Here is a 19331-nt window from a genome sequence, read left to right as displayed (position 1 = left end):
AGAATCGTGGTTCCGAAAAAATAGATTGATGAAACAGGGAACCTGTCCATCATAATTTGAAAAAAATGTAATATAAAGCAAATGAAATGTAATTTATGACATATTTCTATCTAAAAATGTAATTTCATATAATTTTATGAATTATCATGATCATTCATTCGCAGTAAATTATTAATCTCGCCTCAACGAGAATACAAAAATGGCGAATTCTGGAAATTGAAAAAAACATTTGACCTTTCAAAACACATTTATTCATTATTGGGTGACTGAATGGACGAACTAAGAAGGGGAGATTAAAAATTCGTATGAGTAATAACGAGAAAACCGAAGATCAGAGCGGAACAAAAGCCGCAAGGTTGGTCTTGGAAGCTCCAATCTGTCAAAATTTGACAGACCAGGTTGACAACCAGCAAATCAAACCGAAAGTTAAGGAATTCCTGTCGACGCAACACGCCATTTACTTTTCTAATGAATACATATTTAATTTCGTCAAAATTTGAAATAACATGAAATGAGTGTTTGACCCAGTGACAATGAATCCAAACCAACAACCAAATAAATCCAAGTAAATTTATTATCATGCAAAATTCCACATCTAAACTTGAAAGAATATAACTTCAAAATACTTAAAAGTTGTCACACATGTCATTCATACAGCTGATATCTATTGTGGCTTTTCCAAGACCCATTTGGGAATTGCTGTGCAGGTTAAAGGGAATACTTTAAAAAATAATAATTTGTGGTCGTTAATAATATTGATTAAATAAATTTGTGTGACCAAAGAGCACATTTTCATTAGCAAATCGCATTTTCACCTCCAGGTCTTGAACTTGGGACCTCTGTGTTTCATACTAAAGAAGTAATTCCCTAGCTACACCAATAACTGTTGGCTAATTATCTGCTATTTGACATGTTTGAGGGAAGCAATCCCATCACTCCTCCACGAGCTCAAAAGTCAACTTACCATTATGACTCTTCACAACACAAACCCTGGTTAGATATCACCTCTAACCACAGACACTGTGTTTTTCAGTTTGGTTCCAAAAACCTAACGGTCATGACGGTAAAGAATTTAAGATTGTCAAATTAGTAAATCACATTGTCACCTCCAGGACCTCTGCGTTTAAAATTAGCACTCAAACTCACTTAGCTTAAGACGTACATCCCTAGCTCAACTGATTACAGTCATGACAGTTGGCCTAGTATCTACTTACCACTACTGTGTTGTGTGGTAATTTTGTAGATTTTTATAATCAATTGTTTTTTCTTTTAAATTTTTTTACAAATTTTATTGACAAAATTGATCAGAAATTATATATGTTTGTCATTTTGAAAAAAAAATTTTGAAATATAATTGTTGCAGATGACCATGATGACCAGCATGTTCATAATGTTGATGAAATAAGTTGTATAAACATGATAAACATTATAAATCATTTTATAATTTAATTTTCAGTATTGTCCCAGCTTCTTTGTCAGAATCAAGACCACAAACTGGGGACGGAATGTAAGTTGATCATATTTATTGTCGTGTTAACACTGTTACATGTAATTGAAAATTTAATGGGTGCATTTATTATTGCAAATGATTAATCTTTTTCAACCAGAGATATCGTACAATTGATTGGAATATTCAATCCACAGCTATCAGTTGAATTCCCTGTTTAAAAATATTTTAGTTTGGGTGTAGATAGTTTTGAGCTTTTATAGTCATGCTAGTCAGTGAGGGGTAATACTTGAATACAAGTATTTTTTATTTACTCATTACTGGTACAGGTAAATTATTTTGGAGGTAGTGTTATATCCCTTAGACATTCAGATTTTTCTTTACTTATATATTTTTTTTTAGTAAGTCTTATTTTCTTCTTTTCTTGAACTTCTCTTGACTACATTGCTCTTATAAAATGTGTCGGTTATCTTCAAAATACCGCTCATTTACAAGCCTCCAGCCAGTCCAGGGAGCAATTTTTGCCTTGCCCAGTTACTGAACATGTGGGCAATAGATTTCCTTGTTAAGTTCTTAAGATAAGGTTTTAAAAAAAAGATAAGCAAACCAGAAAAAAATTGTTTAGGCAATTTTTTACCTCCAAAAACTTGAGAATTTAACTGGTTGTAAAAAGATGTTACTTGTATTTCATGTATTTATAACTAAATTTTTGGAGAAGATTAAGGGAAGATTATTCCAACCTTGAAAAGAAAAAGAAAATAAAATTTACGTATTAAAATTACAATTATATTACTTGCATCTTCAAGTAAATAAACAATTATCAGTGTAACCCTTGACTGCCAGTGGCAAGTACTGCATATAGAATAGAAAATGGAAACGTGGAACGTGTCAAAAAGACAACAGCCTGACCAAAGAGCAGAAAACAGCCCAAGGCCACCAAAGGTTCTGTAATGCAGCTAGAAACTCCTGCACCTGGAGGTCGCCTTCAACTGGCCCCTAAATGCATATTAAGAGGGAACATGTTAATGCAACATGCAATATGAATTTGGCCCCTGCATTGTACTAGACTGACACACTGAGCAGTTAAGGGTCTAACTTAAATAAGTTATTAGAGAAAAATAATATACATTTGTTATTGTTGATTAAAAAATTCAAAAACTGGGATAACATATGCATGTTACATGTTTCAAAGGAGCAGTATTCATCCTTTGTTTTGTTAACAAGGTTAAAATGTATACAATCTCTATCAGTCAGGGGTGCTACTTAAACAAGTGATTTCATCATCACTTATTTCAGTGATTTGATAAATTCAGTTATCACCTATTTATGTGATTTTAGTGTTTTCTTTGATCTTCAAATGCTAATTTCATTGATTTTCCATATTTTCACAATCTTTTCTATAATTTTCCTACATAAATCAATTATCCCTTTTTCTTTGTATATTAATTTCACCAGTGCGCTTCGGCAGTAAGTTAGTGCGCTAAAGCTTTTAAAAGTACCCTTGGGAATTTTTCTGTAATCAAAAATTCATTAACTACTCTTACTATCAGACGAAGATCAACAATATTAGGTAACCTGATTGGTTTTCTTTAGAGTTAGAATGATCTACTTCAAGGTTTTGACCTGATCTACAAACTATTCCAGTTTTTGCATATTTTAAAAAAACTGTAAAAGTGTCAGGCTTATCAAGCAAAAGACAATTTCTGCATATACCATGTGTATACATAGTTGTTTTTTCAATGGAATTGTTGTCTTTTTACCAATAAAAAAATCAAGCTTGTGGGAAAACTATCAAGAAAATGTTATAAACACTTATTAAAGTGATTACATTTTAACTTCTAAAATTACTTGTTTCAGTGATTTTAAAAAGTCTGTGTGAAAATTATTAATATTTCACAGCCAAAATCACTCGAGGGAATGATTCTGAAATCACTTGTTTAAGTAGTACCCCTGACTGTCTATTGATATTATTATTGTCTACATGTATATGCATACGAAACTTTAGAAAGATATAGTTGGCCAATCATGCAATATGAATTTGGCCCCTGCATTGTACTAGACTGACACACTGAGCAGTTAAGGGTCTAACTTAAATAAGTTATTAGAGAAAAATAATATACATTTGTTATTGTTGATTAAAAAATTCCAAAACTGGGATAACATATGCATGTTACATGTTTCAAAGGAGCAGTATTCATCCTTTGTTTTGTTTACAAGGTTAAAATGTATACAAGTTCTATTGATATTATTATTGTCTACATGTATATGCATACGAAACTTTAGAAAGATATAGTTGGCCAATCATGCATATTGCATCTGTGTTATTACAGAAAAAATTTACCTGTTATAACTAAAGGGTGTTATTACAGCTACTCTACATCACTTCAAAGCCTTTGCTCAGACATTTATCATGCTTAATCACAATGTATTTTAATTTATTGTAATAAATAATAATCAGAGCATAAAATGAGGTACTGCTCAAGCTTCCAAGTAATTCCCAAGTGTCCAATTCTAAATTATATGCCTGTAAAAACTAAGCATTGTTATTACAACTAAGTTTATCACTTAAAAGCCTTGTCTCATTGATTTACCGTGGTTGATCAAAAATGATTTAATTTAATTGGAAAATGAGTTATCCAGTCTACATTGTATGTATTAAGTTTCTGCGCACAGTTTCAAGAGTTCCCAAGTTCCTAATAAAAAGTAAAATATCAAAGATTTGTTTTAACAAATAATAAACATATGTTACTATCATGACTATAGATTAAGATCAGTTTAGGAATAAAAAGTAGACAACTCATGAAAACATCCATAATACAAATGTAATAACACATGTACATGATGTATGTTATTTTTCTCTAATAACTTATTTAAAGGGGCACTAGCTGTTAAATTCATGTTCACCGATTTGACTCAAATTCTCATATTTGATTTATAACAATGTAAAACATTTATCCAAATTATAAAAAGTCTAAAATAAACAATATTCCGGGCATGGGCTCGATAATATGTAGCTTCGTTTCGTGTGTATTTTAGTCTAGACGCCATCCAATTAACTGTCGAGTTGACCCCCGAAGACCTCCAATTGCCATATAAGCGATATAAACATAAATAAAGATATAAATAGATAGCAGAATTGTGCATTTGGATTTTTCTAGGTCTGTTTAATTTCATATTATAAATTAAAAATATATGTTAATCATCGTTTTTACCTGTATAAGAATGATTTTTTGTGGATCGAATCTGTCAATCAAATGATTTACCTTTGTTTCACTTTCAATGTTGACATTCTTTTCCTTTGAATAATTGAACACGCACAATGCATGCAGTATCCATCTCTAACCAAGGGGTTAAATTGAAGTTCACATGAATACGGATTCAATGAGGTCGAATTATTCACAAATAAAGTTATTTTTTAAAAGCACTTTTTAAGCAGTCTTATTTTCTTTTAAATAGGAAGCGAGCTGCTGCAAAGCAACAGATTGAGAAGTTTTACTATCAGTTGACAGATGGGTGTGGCAGAGAAAATTGTGAAAATGCGCACTGTGCATCAAGCCCAACATTTATCCTCAGAGATCAAGAACGCAATATACTTGCATTAAAAGCTGTAGAACTGTTTAGAAATAAAGCACAATTATGTGAAGTGCAGCCAAGCAAGGTTGCACGAGCAGCCGAGCCAGCACAAGCTAGTTCGAGTTCACAGGGGGCCTCACCTTGTGAACCATCAACATCAGCATGTACTACTCCTGTGAAGCCAGTTGTGTCATTTATGAAGCCAAGTTCATCAAGTTCTTCCTTATCAGGTATGTTATCAGTGTAGAATCATGAATTTTTTATGGAAAAAGGATAATATTTTTTTTATTGCATGTATTTGTTGTTGCATTGGGCTATTGGTACTTTAATTTGCATTGCTTTGCAAAATGGAAGCGGAACAAGTAAAGGGGCATCAAAAATAAGCTTTGATAAAAACAAATGAATTGATTTGTTCTTTAAATTGGGACATGTGGGAGGTAAATACAACTGTGAACCTTCATAGTTTTTATCTATGACATGATGATTCTTTAAAGTAATTTTCCTTGTAATTATTACATCAACAAATGAAATTTCAGCCGTCAAATTTTTTAAGGTGTGTATTAATCCAACAAAACCAGAGTATCCCGAAAGGTCTTTAAAACAGAAAGTAGAATGGAGTGTTTTCAGATCCTTGTAAGCATCGCATGGACATACAGGATCTGTATTTTAATTAGATTGAAATAAGTTCACACTATCTGTAACATGTAAATTTGGTTTTGCTCTGTAAATATTTTTCTTTCGTCTTATGATACATATTCAGTAAGAGTTATTTTATTTTTAGATAAATGTTCATGTACACATTTAATATGTATAGCAATTTTCCAGAAATTTTATATTATTTTATATGAGGGTCGTAATGGGGGTACCTTCATGACGAATAATGGTAAACAATCTTGCCAAATGACGTTAACGGTAATTTTTGGTGCATGACGATAAAATGAACCTTTTCTTTATGACGATAAAAAAATCAATTGATTATGACGAATCACGTTAAATTCTTTCCTAAAATAAACCGTAACAGTTAATTCTTTCATACCTCTGACGAATAACGATAAGGATATTTTGACGAATCACGACAAAATTTTAACCAATTTGACGCTAATGGTAGCCGAAAATGACCGTTTGACGCCTGACGGTAAAGGGCATTCCTACCTAGGCCTCTTATATGGCCATGTATTGGTATCAAACAAATAATAATGAATCCACAGTTAAATGTTTTACGTCTTTCTCAACTTGAGATGATTAAGAGCTTGATGTATATCTGTCAACTGTAAGCTGATCTCTTGCTTTTATTGGACTGTGGGGCACAGTGATATTGTTGTCTTTTTTCAAGACTACCTCTACCCTTTTTTTTGGGGAAAAATGCATCATTTTTATGGAAATTGGGAAGTTTTGAATAAGAATTAATTGTACTAAAACTTGAATTGCGAGACATTTTCAACCGGAAAGGAACTTTTTGGGGTGGGGAAAGAAACAGAAAAAATGACGGTACTTCATACATTGAAAACCACGTGTGTTACAAACACAGCCATGATTTTAATCAGAAACCTGGATCTCAAAAGCTCTTTCATAATATCAAAATAATAACATGAATACGAAATTTAAGTACATTGCTACCGATGCCATCACCGTTTGGGAAAAATGTACAACTTATTGGGAGGAATTTTATGCTATTTTTTTTAGTAGTTGGGAATTTTCTCTAGGGGAAAAAGCCGAATTTTGGAGGTAATTTGAGGCAAACAATATCACTGGGGCATCGTTGGTTCTTGTCTCATTGAAATTAGCGATTTTTGTGTAATGTGCCATAAATGTTAAAATTTTTAAGTTTTACCCTTGTATAAATATATTTCAGAGAAAAGCGCAAGCATGGCAAGTGTACAGTATTTAACAGAGGAAAAAATTAAAGAACTGGTTGATGAATGTGAAGGGAGTAAATCATGGTCAAAATTCATTCGTCTGATTGGTTCCACATTCAATAATCCTGAATCATTATCAATAAGTTTCTTAATGCAACCAGAAGGTTCAGGGCAAACAAAACCTTCAAAAGACACTAAAAGTAAGAAATTTGATGAAGACAAAGATGTTGATGAAAAGGAAGATTTTATAGACATTCAATCCAAGCACAAAAATAATCAAACAGCGATAGAACAATTAAATTTATCGGAAGATGATGTGTCGGTAGATATCGCTTCAGTGAGGAGGGCTTTTGATGCACTGATGAATATTCCAGACTTGCCATTTATACCCGCTCTGACTAATGCATTGACTTATTTAGCCAAAGGTGTACATATAGATTTGAAATTCAGCCCGCTGATCTTGAAGCAGAATCCGCAATTATTAAATGTTTTTGTTATAGTAATGGAACTACCATGTCTTTCAAGTCCAGAATTTATAGAAAGGGCTTTCCCAGACTTTTGTAAGGCACTATGTAAACTACCGCTAAGTGGGCAATGTAAGTTAGCAAAAGTTTGGGCCAAATTTGGGGCGGATTGGGTTCGAGAGAGAGTGCAATCTCTTCATCAGTTGATTACTGTAAGAATTGTCAACAACGAAGGGAGATGGGGTAGAGGCTATCACATAAACGATGATGCGGACATCGCTAGTGCTACTAAAGTGTTGAAAATTCTTTACTATGCTAGTATTTATGGTGGAGAAAGAGACTCAGAGAAAACGATTGCTGAAGAAAAAGCAATAAATGATGATGACGAAAATTTGCAAGACATGCTGCAACTTCAAGGAGCAGTTGGTCATTCAGAACCAAAGGAACTTCGTCAGCAGAAGGAAGACCCCTATGCTCAGCAGCTGAATGCTTATTCCATCGATTGCCGTAAACCTCTTGTACCGTATGATGAATTTATCAATGAACTTCTGAATGAGTATTTAGACGTAGAAACGGACTACAAATACAAGGACGATACCGATGATACCAAAATATCTTTTATGAATCATAATTATATTTTAACGACGGCATCAAAATTTACACTCATGTATTTTGACAATAGAGTGCGGATGTTTAATGAGAGGAGGAGTTCAATATTACAAACAATTGTACATGGGTTACCTCCCATTCCTTTCCTGCGTCTGCAGGTCAGAAGAGACCATTTGATAGATGATGCTTTAGTTGCTGTAAGTAGATGATAAATACATGTAACAACAGAAATTTTTGGTCAGGTTTTAATTTTGTTTATTTTGTGAATGGATATTGTCCACGAAGAAATTAACATTAAAAGAACATTAGTTTCTAAAACTGAATCCAATGATAAGAATTTAAGAAATTAAACTACAAAATTTAACCTAAGGTATTAAAGTTTTAATAGATAAACCCTATAATCATGATAATACCATCGAAAAATAGTTGCCACTTATCCAAATTCAATTATACATAATATGAATGAAATGAAGAAAGATAAAAAAAATTCTGTCATAATAAAACAAATGTCAAATCAAAAGAAGCAACATTCAATACAACAATCATATACAAACACAAAATTTGAAAAAGAACAGAAAAATCAACACTGAAGAATGTGAACAGAGCTTAAATCCAGGAAAAAGGTCATCAACTGTTTAGGTCATGCTAGTTTTGCCAAAAGACCAGACAATTATTCAGTTATTCCTGATTGCAATCAAATTCAAAAACAAAAAGGAAAAGTTAAGAATGCAATTATACCTGTCGAAGATGATATATGTGGATTAAGCAGCTGCATCTGTTTTTAGTCACAAGAAATTCCTCCATTGGATGTTTTTTAAAATGTATTGCATATACATGATATATAAGAAAAGTAGTCATTTGTGTTCAAAAAAGCATAGACACATGTTTGTTTTCTAAGTTGGTAAGACTACAGAATATTCTATGATAAAATATTGCATGAATATATATGAAATAATTACCACTCTACATTTAGCAAGCGACAATCAACTACATACTCAATCAATATAATAAGATAAAAACTGTTTGATGATAATATTGTGTAAACCTTTGTACATTATATAGTTAGAAATGACTGCAATGGACAATCCTCAGGATCTTAAGAAACAGCTATTTATAGAATTTGATGGTGAGCAGGGGCTCGATGAAGGTGGAGTGTCAAAAGAATTCTTCCAGTTGGTGATAGAAGAGATTTTCAACATTGATTTTGGTAATGTCTTAGAATTTAAATTCATTTTATTGCATTCATTAATACTTTAAATTAAGGAGTTCATGCAATGTTTTTATTAATGTGAAAAATAGGCACATGATAAATATTGCAATACTGTGAATTGATAAATTTTTGTGATGTTTTTATTATTGCAAAATTACGACGGGATGGAATCGCAAAAATAAAAACTCAAATTTTAAATTATTTTGATGGGATTATTTATGTGCATCACCATGAACATATGAAATTGCAATAATTAATCTCTCATTATTTATATCCATTGATCAACAATCCCCATAATAAATGCGCACACACACATTTTTATACGACCGCAAAGTTGCGGTCGTATATTGGTATCCTTGTCATCGTCGTCGTCGTCCAAAGACATTTGGTTTCCAGACAATAACTTTAGTAAATGTAAATAGAAATCTATGAAATTTAAACACAAGGTTTATAACCACAAAAGGAAGGTTGGGATTGATTTTGGGGGTTATAGTCCTAACAGTTTAGGAATTAGGGGCCAGAAAGGGGCCCAAATAAGCATTTTTCTAGTTTCCAGACAATAACTTGTGGAACGGTGTATGGATCTCTCTGAAATTATACCACAAGTTTCCATACCACAAAGGGATGGTTAGGATTGGCTTTGGGGGGTTATGGCTCAAACCGTTTAGGAATTAGGGGCAAAAAAGGGGAAAAACAAGGGTTTCCTGGTTAATGGACAATTTAAAAGCAGTGTAAGGGAGGTAATCCAAACACATTTAAAGTACGATGTTGTGTATGTTTGGATTTAAATTTAAGAATGTTTAAATTATGTATAAAGAAATGTTGTATTGTCTTGAGATGATTAGCCTTCAATTTATTTTTAGAAGTTACTATTAAAGGAATATTAATTTTAGCCGTGATTATGTATGTCATTTTCTATTTTAAGACTTTTATGATGTATTTCATGGGGGTGGAGAGGGGGGGGGGGGGGGCAATCTCATTTCAGATTTCAGTCAATTCGCAACAGCTTAGTGTATTGCTCAAAAGCAAAAAATTGAATAGAAATTGAAATCATATAACCAATTCTAAGTTCTTTGAATACAGTTATTCTGTGTCAAATATTTAATTACAATCCAAATTCAGACCTGTATCAAGTGCGAATATTGTGTCCATTTTTTTCCCCAACTGTTCAGGGTTGGATCTCTGCGGTCATATCCAGCTGCGCTCAGCGAAGCATTTTATTGAATTTACATTAGTTGAAACCTGCAAGAAAAAATACTCGGATAAAGTTTAAGCACAACATACACAAGTTTCAGGTAAACATGCATAAATCTTGTCACTAGTTTCAGCAGCATTTTTGTTTTAACTTGAAATCAGGCCTTGTGGTCACAAAAAAATTGAATTCAATTAATGTAATCAGACTCAGAATTCAATCAATCAAAATACTGGAGTTGGTGTTTTAACATGTTTAAGTACAAATAATTTACTCCCGAGTACTGAGACAAGTTTTATGACCTAGAACCCCAGTCTTTCAAAAATACTTGAAATACAAATTTTGAAAAGGTAGTTCAGGATATAAATAAATGAATCAGTGAATAGATGGCTTTCTAATGTCCAGCAGCAAATTAAATGCATATTCAAGACTAAAACATGTTAATTTAATATGAATATTAATCCTGCTTTGTACTAGACATACATGCTGAGACAAATTTTAACATGCTAGTTCACAAGGTAACCGTCTGAATGAGACCTGTCACCGTCCTTTTCCAGACACATTATTCTGACTCTAAGCTGACCAGTCTTTGCTCTTACTCCTTAATGCTGCATGCTTAGTGGGGATGCAGCAAATACTAATTTTAAAGTCTTACTGGGGCTGAAACCCACTACCTCCTGCACTTGAGGCAAACATAAGACCACCATGGCAGTTTATTCACAATAAAGTTTTGTATGTACTTCACACACATTGTTTTTATACAACATGTACAATAAGATGTGAGTTTCTATTGTTTATTTAAATTTTCAAGAGTTTTATTGGTTATGTAGAAGAATAAAAATATTTCTGTTTATCGTATAATTTTGTATTTAATTTCAGGTATGTTTGTATACAATGAAGAGCAGAATGTGTTCTGGTTTAACCCCACCTCTTTTGAAAATGACGGACAGTTCACATTGATTGGTATCATGTTAGGATTAGCAATATACAACAGTACGATTGTAGACGTACATTTCCCTGCTGTTGTCTATCGTAAATTAATGGGAAAGAAAGGAACCTTTGAAGATTTAAAAGAAGTTGATACTGTAAGTCTTAAAAAATGAAAATAAATTACTGTTTATAAAACGTTTCAAATTGTTGAATGTTGAGAATTTCGTAGAAGTTGGTACATTACACAGAAGGTGCTTCAGTTTAAAATTACTCTTTTAGGTGATTATTCGCAGTGAATCTAACATTTGTTGACAATTCTTTCTGAAGTACCCAGGGCTCATGGCACCATGGAAAGAGTAATATTCAGATTTTGCTCTAATGAAGCCTCAAAAAGAAGTTTATATATTTCTTCATTTTTAACAAAATTCCCTAATGTTGCTCATGATTTTTGTAAATTTCTCGATCAAAATACTCATGATTCTGATATTCTATGAAATAAACATGTTACTACAAGAAAAAATTGCTGTAAAGATAATCCTTATTAAATATGATATGTTTATTGCATTATAGTCTTGTGTCATTGTCTATAACCATCAGCCAGAAAATTTCTGACAGGGGATATTCAGGTTTATTTAATTGCAATTTATTCTTTAGATACAAATGCTAATTCCATGCAAAAGTACTTCAAACCATATATTGTTGGAACCAATGATTTTCAATTTACCTATCATATGAAACCAAAAGTAGCAAATTATCTCCCTTATTTCAATCAAAAATATATCAAAACCATGGATTTTTGGAAACACTGTTAAGTAAGTTATTATTTCACCAAAAAAGTACCATGGACTCTATATTTTTTCAATCAGTGAAAGATAATCTTTTTTCTGATACTGGAAATGACATTCTAAACATAAAGTTAATATTTTGTATTAAATTTCAAAAGTTTTTAAAATTACAAACTAAAAGTGAATATATTTTCATTTTAGACCTTAGCGAAAAGTTTGCAGGAGTTAATGGACTACACAGAAGATGATATCGATGAAGTCTTCATGCAGACATTCCAGATAGGTTATAAAGATGTCTTTGGTAGTTCTCTGACTCACGACCTCAAGGAGAATGGAAACCAAATAAATGTTACTCAAGAAAATAAGAAGGTATGTGTTAGATTTATTGGATAGTCACATTGTTGCTGCTAAAAGTCTGAATAGTTGCATACAAAAGTATAAATAGAAGCAAGAATTGGTAATTATGGGAAAGAACATCTCTAAAATACCCCCCTTCCCCCTATTACTAAATTAAGTTGATGAAAGATAGACAACAGAATGTTCGAAATATAGATGAGGTGAAGACAATTATCCACAGAAAAATTGCTACACTCTTTTTTTGTTTCTGATTCTTAGTGACTTCCTTGCAAATTGTATTTCATATACAGTATCACTAGCTTGTCAAAACTGAATTACTTTCCACTCCAATCTTTATTAACTATGATTGTCAGATTTCCCACTGATTGTCGTGTTTCTAATGGGGCACTCCAGCTTCCTCCTCCAATAAAAACTGACCACGGTATAGCTAATAGTGCTGAAAGTGACATTAAACACCAACCAACAATCAATCATCGAGAAAATATGTTCACGATTTTATCTTGAATGCAAAATTAAAGAAAATATACCCCATGGGAATACTTCTCACTTTAAAGTACAATTAAACAGTTCAGCACTCTGTATGTTAAGTACTGATATGTTCAGTTTTATTTTCTTGCAGGAGTTTGTAAATTTGTATGCTGATTTCATTCTCAACAAATCTATACAGAAACAGTTTCGTGCATTTAAAAGAGGCTTTCAGATGGTAGTCAATGAGAGCCCTCTGAAAACTTTGTTCAAACCAGAAGAGATTGAGCTATTAGTTTGTGGTAGTAAGGTGAGTTGATTCAATATCTCAATAAAAACAGTATTTACGGAGCTTTCAGCAAACAAACAGCCGTTTGTAGAATCAAGGAAATTAACTAAAAGATTGACAACATATATATGTGGACTTGTGACTCTTTGTCTCTTAGTTTCTTCATCCAGAGCTTCATACTAGTTTTTATACGACCGCAAAAAAATTTTTGTGGTCGTATATTGGTATGACGTTGGCGGCGTCGTCGTCGTCGTCCGGCATCGTCGTCCGAAGACGCATAAGTTTTCGCACTCTAACTTTAGTTTAAGTGAATGGATCTCTATGAAATTTTACCATACGGTTCAATACCACAAAAGGAAGGTGGGGATTGATTTTGGGGGTTATGATACCAACAGTTAAGGAATTAGGGGCCAAAAAGGGGCCAAAAATAAGCATTTTCTAGTTTCCAGACAATAACTGTGGAACGGTGTATGGATCTCTCTGAAATTATACTACAAGTTTCCATACCACAAAGGGATGGTTAGGATTTGCTTTGGGGGGTTATTGCTCAAACCGTTTAAGAATTAAGGGCAAAAAAGGGGGAAAAACAAGGTTGTCCTCATTAATGGACAAATACTTTAGTACAAAACATAATTTAAAGCAGTGTAAGGGAGATAAATCAAATACATCATTGAAATTATCTCCCTTACACTGCTTTTAAATTATGTATAAAGTAATGGTTAATGAACAATTAAGATAATTTAAAACAGTGTCAGGGAGGTAATCCAAATACAACGTTTTGGTTACTTCCCTTACACTGCTTTTAAATTATGTTTAAAGAAATGCATATTTATAAAGGAAGACCAGTATGGCCCATTAGATTTGTAAAATCTTTGACCACATTTATTTATTTGTTATGACGAATCTAACCGTGTATTCAGATTTTTAATTTTGGGTCCAGTTTTCAAATTGGTCTACATTAAGGTCCAAAGGGTCCAAAATTAAACTTAGTTTGATTTTAACAAAAATTGGATTCTTGGGGTTCTTTGATATGCTGAATCTAAACATGTGTTTAGATTTTTGATTATGGGCCCAGTTTTCAAGTTGGTCCAAGTTGGGGTCCAAAATTAAACTTTGTTTGATTTCAACATAAATTGAATATATGGGGTTCTTTGATATGCTGAAACTAAACATGTATTTAGATTTTAGATTTTTGGCCCAGTTTTCAAGTAAGTCCAAATTGGGGTCCAAAATTAAACTTTGTTTGATTTCAACAAAAATTGAATATATGGGGTTCTTTGATATGCTGAATCTTACCATGTATTTAGATTTTTAATTTGTGGGCGCGCTATCAAATTGGTTCATATTGAGGTCAAAAGGGTCGAAAATTAAACTTTGTTTGATTTCATCAAAAATTGAATTATTGGGGTTCTTTGATATGCCAAATCTAACCGTGTATTTAGATTTTTAATTTGGGTCCCGTTTTTTAAATTGGTCTACATAAAGGTCCAAAGGGTCCAAAATTAAACTTAGTTTGATTTTAACAAAAATTGGATTCTTGGGGTTCTTTGATATGCTGAATCTAAACATGTGTTTAGATTTTTGATTATGGGCCCAGTTTTCAAGTTGGTCCAAGTTGGGGTCCAAAATTAAACTTTGTTTGATTTCAACAAAAATTGAATATATGGGGTTCTTTGATATGCTGAATCTAAACATGTATTTAGATTTTTGATTTTTGGCCCAGTTTTCAAGTTGGTCCAAATTGGGGTCCAAAATTAAACTTTGTTTGATTTCAACAAAAATTGAATATATGGGGTTCTTTGATATGCTGAATCTTACCATGTATTTAGATTTTTTATTTGTGGGCCGGCTATCAAATTGGTTCATATTGAGGTCAAAAGGGTCCAAAATTAAACTTTGTTTGATTTCATCAAAAATTGAATTATTGGGGTTCTTTGATATGCCAAATCTAACCGTGTTTTTAGATTTTTAATTTTGGGTCCCCTTTTTTAAATTAGTCTACTTTAAGGTCCAAAGGGTCCAAAATTAAACTTAGTTTGATTTTAACAAAAATTGAATTCTTGGGGTACTTTGATGTGCTGAATCTAAACATGTGTTTAGATTTTTGATTATGGGACCAGTTTTCAAGTTTGTCCAAGTTGGGGTCCAAAATTAAACTTTGTTTGATTTCAACAAAAATTGAATATATGGGGTTCTTTGATATGCTGAATCTAACCATGTATTTTGATTTTGGACATTGGACCATAATAGGTAAATTAAAAAAATTGAAGTTCTTAGACCACATTCTTTCTGTGTCAGAAACCTATGCTGTGTCAAATATTTAATCACAATCCAAATTCAGAGCTGTATCAAGCTTGAATGTTGTGTCCATACTTGCCCCAACTGTTCAGGGTTCGACCTCTGCGGTCGTATCAAGCTGCGCCCAGCGAAGCATTTTATTCAGTATTTATTTATTTTTGTATAGTGTTTCATTGGAACAAATTTTGAGTGTTTTACATTACTCAATTTAGGAGATAGCTGTATTGCATAAAAAGCTTGGCCTTCGTAAAACGTAGATTTTACTGTCGCAAATTGAGTTTACCTAGTGACGCATTGCTGAGCTAGGTAAACGGATATTAGGGACAGTAAAATCAAGTTTTACGAAGGCCAAGCTTAAAATACCATTAAGTAATCTCCATTCTAATGCCACATATTAAAATAAATTACATTTTAGTAAATATTTTGGTTTAAAAATGCTGGAAATGTAGAGTCAACGAAAAATCAAGTTTTACAAAGGTCAAGCTTAAAATACAATTAAGGTACGTATCTCCATTCTAATGCCACATATTAAAATAAATTCCGTTTTAGGAAATATTTTGGCTTAAAAATGAAATAAATGAAAAAGTACAGGTAGCTTACTTAGCTTACTTAGCTTGCATATAAAATTTATCAAACATTTTGCTAGATAGAAAGGCTTGAAAATATTTATATTTCTTAGCACTGCTTTTAGTGCTGTTCTTCATCTTGCCATTGTCTTGGAAGTCATAATAGCTCCAAATGGAAATATTAAAAAAAAAAGTCAAAACATGTCAAAGCTGTATTTTTGTGATCAATGAGATTCATGGACATTAAAAAAGACCCTAACTTTGAGATCTATGCATAGTAAAATTGTATGTATTTTTAACCATTAAGTCAACAAAACATTATAATACAAGGCAGTAAAAGAAGTAAATTCTATAACTCGGAAGTCTTCTGTTTCAGGAATTTGATTTCAGTGCACTAGAACAGGCAACAGAATATGATGCTGGCTTCACAGCTGATCATAGAACAATAAAGTAAGTTTTTAGGCACACCTGGATTGGACTTTTCCTCCACCAATAAAAACGGAACACCACAAAATAAAACAAAAGTAGTACTGTGCTGAAAGTGGTGTTAAACACAAATCAATCAATAAATCAATGGATTGCACACTATGTTTAAGTCCACTTTTCAGAAAATATTAATGGTATATCATGTTGTTTCATCACTACTGTGAATTTATTATTATTCTTAGTATACTAATTTTCTTGGATTTTTTAGGTACATATATAAGTTAACCATTGATTTAAATATTCAATGAAGTATGAGTTAACTACTATATAAACTTTGGCAACACCACAAAATCATATATCCACAAAAATACAATTTTTTATCCATCCACGAAATTGGTATCCAGGAAGATAAATGAATCCACATTATGATAATTGTTTTATTGTAACACATAGATCAAATATTCATTTCAACTTGACTTAGATTTAATACTTAGGTGACTGGTAGTTTTTGTGTTCCGGTTTATTTCTCAGAAACCCATAATAATATTTCAATGTAATGTTTCTTATGTATAGTACTAAAAGATACCAAAGGGATATCCAAACTCATAAGTCAAAGACAAACTGACGATGCCATGGCTAATAAACGAAAAAAGATCAAAACACAAACAGTCTACAAAACACGAAGTAGAAAACTAAAGATTGAGCAACAAAATGGTTCTGAAACAGTTTCATCAGTTTGACCTTCATTTCACTTCACTTGAATGACTTTGAATAATATTTTCCTACTGTTGTCTTTTTTATGCTTGACAACTTATGATAAAATGATAACAGCTTCTATAATAAGACTTTATTGATGAAGTGAAATATATAATAGAGCATCTTTACTGTTTCAGGCATTTTTGGGAGGTTGTCCACGAGTTTTCAGATGATCAAAAACGTAAACTGTTACAGTTTACTACAGGAACAGATAAGGTACCAGTTGGTGGATTGTCAAAACTCAAACTTATTATAGCAAGGAATGGACCTGATTCTGAAAGGTACTATTGATATATATATATATTTATAGTTACACAAATATCTTGCTGTTGTTTTAAGTAATTATATCAAAAATTATATTTTATTTTTTTGTATTGTTGGGTTTCTGTGACATAGAATAGAATACACATCTTCTTTTATTCATAAAAAAAAATATTAAGGGCAATTAAACGTTGTAAATTGAAGGACATACAACCGACAGCCGTTAGAAATGGAGATAAAAAGAAACGGTTAATGAAAACCTACACAAAATACTAAAGATTGATCAACATAAAAAACTGGAGATTAACTTTGGTTAGCTGGAATATTAATCACTTTCTGTTCCAATAATAGCACCTGTTTAACTGGAGATAAACTTAGGTGACATTAAAGGGTTATCAGTTCCTGCTTCATTACTGGCACCTGTTTAGTGAATGATTTGAGATTTTGTTTGCCTTGCCGAAGCAGAATAAGCGGCATCAACTATGTAAAAGTTTGCTAAGTCAGTTTTAGGGGAACGACTAATTGTTGGTCAATTGATATTTTGTATGCTGTTGTATTAGCATTGCCATTTCTCATTTCCACAGAGGTTATTTGGTCCTGCAACTTCAGTCATGGTTCATCGACTTTGAATGTTATGCATTGCATAGATTACATGTTAAAATATTGCGTTTGTTATGCATTGCATAGATTACATGTTAAAATATTGCCATTTTAATTTCTATATTTGCATATTAAATAATATCAAAATGACATAAAAGCAGGACCTATATGTGTGTCAGGGGTTTATTGCTATGATAAATAAAACAATTCTGTGTGTTCTCTGAGAAGGACATTCTGTAGATAATAAATGAACTTTTTTAATTTATTTTTTTTCAGGTTACCGACTGCACATACTTGCTTCAATGTACTGTTATTACCTGACTATACAACAAAAGAGAAATTACAAGAACGTCTAATCAAAGCTATAAGTTACTCTAAAGGATTCGGCATGTTGTAAAAACTGTATTGTGATGCAAAATTAAGGGGGTACAGATCACGTAAGGGAGTTAACTCTTTAAAAATCTGCTTGAAAGTTTTAATCACATACTATTAGAAAAGAGAAATCAAGCTTCTCAAAGATCAAAACTAGTGTTTGTTAAACTGCTATAGGTCATATGAAATTTCTTCTTTAAATTGTGTGGTTTAAATCTCTTGAAATTTTTATATTTTTGTCAACAGGTTAAAGTAAATATTTTGTCAAAATTTTATGAAAATTAAACGAGCCAAATCTATTTAGTCAAAGTGTTTGGTACCCCCTTAAGAGAATGAAATTATCTTCCATGAAAGCCATGATTTTCATTGAAATTTGTAAATGTGGAAATTTGCATGAAATTATTATTAATAGTTTGAAAATTTCCACATTTGCAGATTTTACATATGAATTGTTATTTATACAAAGTTATGAATTGGGAAATTAAAATTATTGAAAAAAACTGTTGCATATTACATTTTTTGTAAATCATATTTCATAACCAGAGGCCCAGCATTGCACCGAATCGAAGCATTTCACCATGTCTAAATTTTTTACATTGTTTTTAATTTAGTGCACGTAAATAATTTTTTTAGTGTATCATACATACCAAGCCCTAGTTTGAGCAATCTGAATTATCCTGTGAACACATAGAAAAGTTGATTCATTTCAAGAACTACAATAAAATTAATATACTGAGCTTAATATGCTGTGACAGATTAAGGAGGGTCAGCCCCTATCTTTTGGAGCTATATATAGGGTTGATGCTCAGACTTTTTACATGTCCCATGCTTAACATTGCCTTGGTGGGTCCCCCCTTTTTCCAAATCCTAGATAT

At 32.1% G+C, this 19331-nt stretch overlaps 1 protein-coding gene across 1 annotated transcript; it reads left to right on the top strand.

Moving 5' to 3' along the window:
* Window positions 1–190: 190 nt before the first annotated feature.
* Window positions 191–18966, top strand: LOC127715441 (ubiquitin-protein ligase E3A-like). Its single transcript, XM_052221479.1, has 11 exons — window positions 191–355; window positions 1457–1507; window positions 4904–5250; window positions 6873–8146; window positions 9012–9156; window positions 11231–11436; window positions 12268–12435; window positions 13043–13198; window positions 16418–16491; window positions 17361–17504; window positions 18361–18966. The coding sequence occupies exons 1-11, from the start codon at window positions 306–308 to the stop codon at window positions 18479–18481; spliced, it is 2736 nt and encodes a 911-aa protein (XP_052077439.1). The 5' UTR covers window positions 191–305; the 3' UTR covers window positions 18482–18966.
* The last annotated feature ends 365 nt before the right edge of the window (window positions 18967–19331 follow it).

The sequence above is a fragment of the Mytilus californianus genome, unplaced genomic scaffold (assembly GCF_021869535.1).
Source record: "Mytilus californianus isolate M0D057914Y unplaced genomic scaffold, xbMytCali1.0.p SCAF_9, whole genome shotgun sequence".
In the NCBI taxonomy this organism is placed as follows: Eukaryota; Metazoa; Mollusca; class Bivalvia; order Mytilida; family Mytilidae; genus Mytilus; species Mytilus californianus.
The sequence above is the reverse complement of the archived record's forward strand: the minus strand, read 5'-3'. Positions and strand labels throughout refer to the sequence as shown.

Bases quoted from the DNA above. Each gene is read 5' to 3' on its own strand.
- LOC127715441 (XM_052221479.1), top strand. From the start codon at position 306: ATGAGTAATAACGAGAAAACCGAAGATCAGAGCGGAACAAAAGCCGCA. The intron at 356-1,456 runs GTTGGTCTTGGA...TTTAATTTTCAG, and splicing joins AGCGGAACAAAAGCCGCAAG to TATTGTCCCAGCTTCTTTGT. The intron at 11,437-12,267 runs GTAAGTCTTAAA...TTTTCATTTTAG, and splicing joins ATTTAAAAGAAGTTGATACT to ACCTTAGCGAAAAGTTTGCA.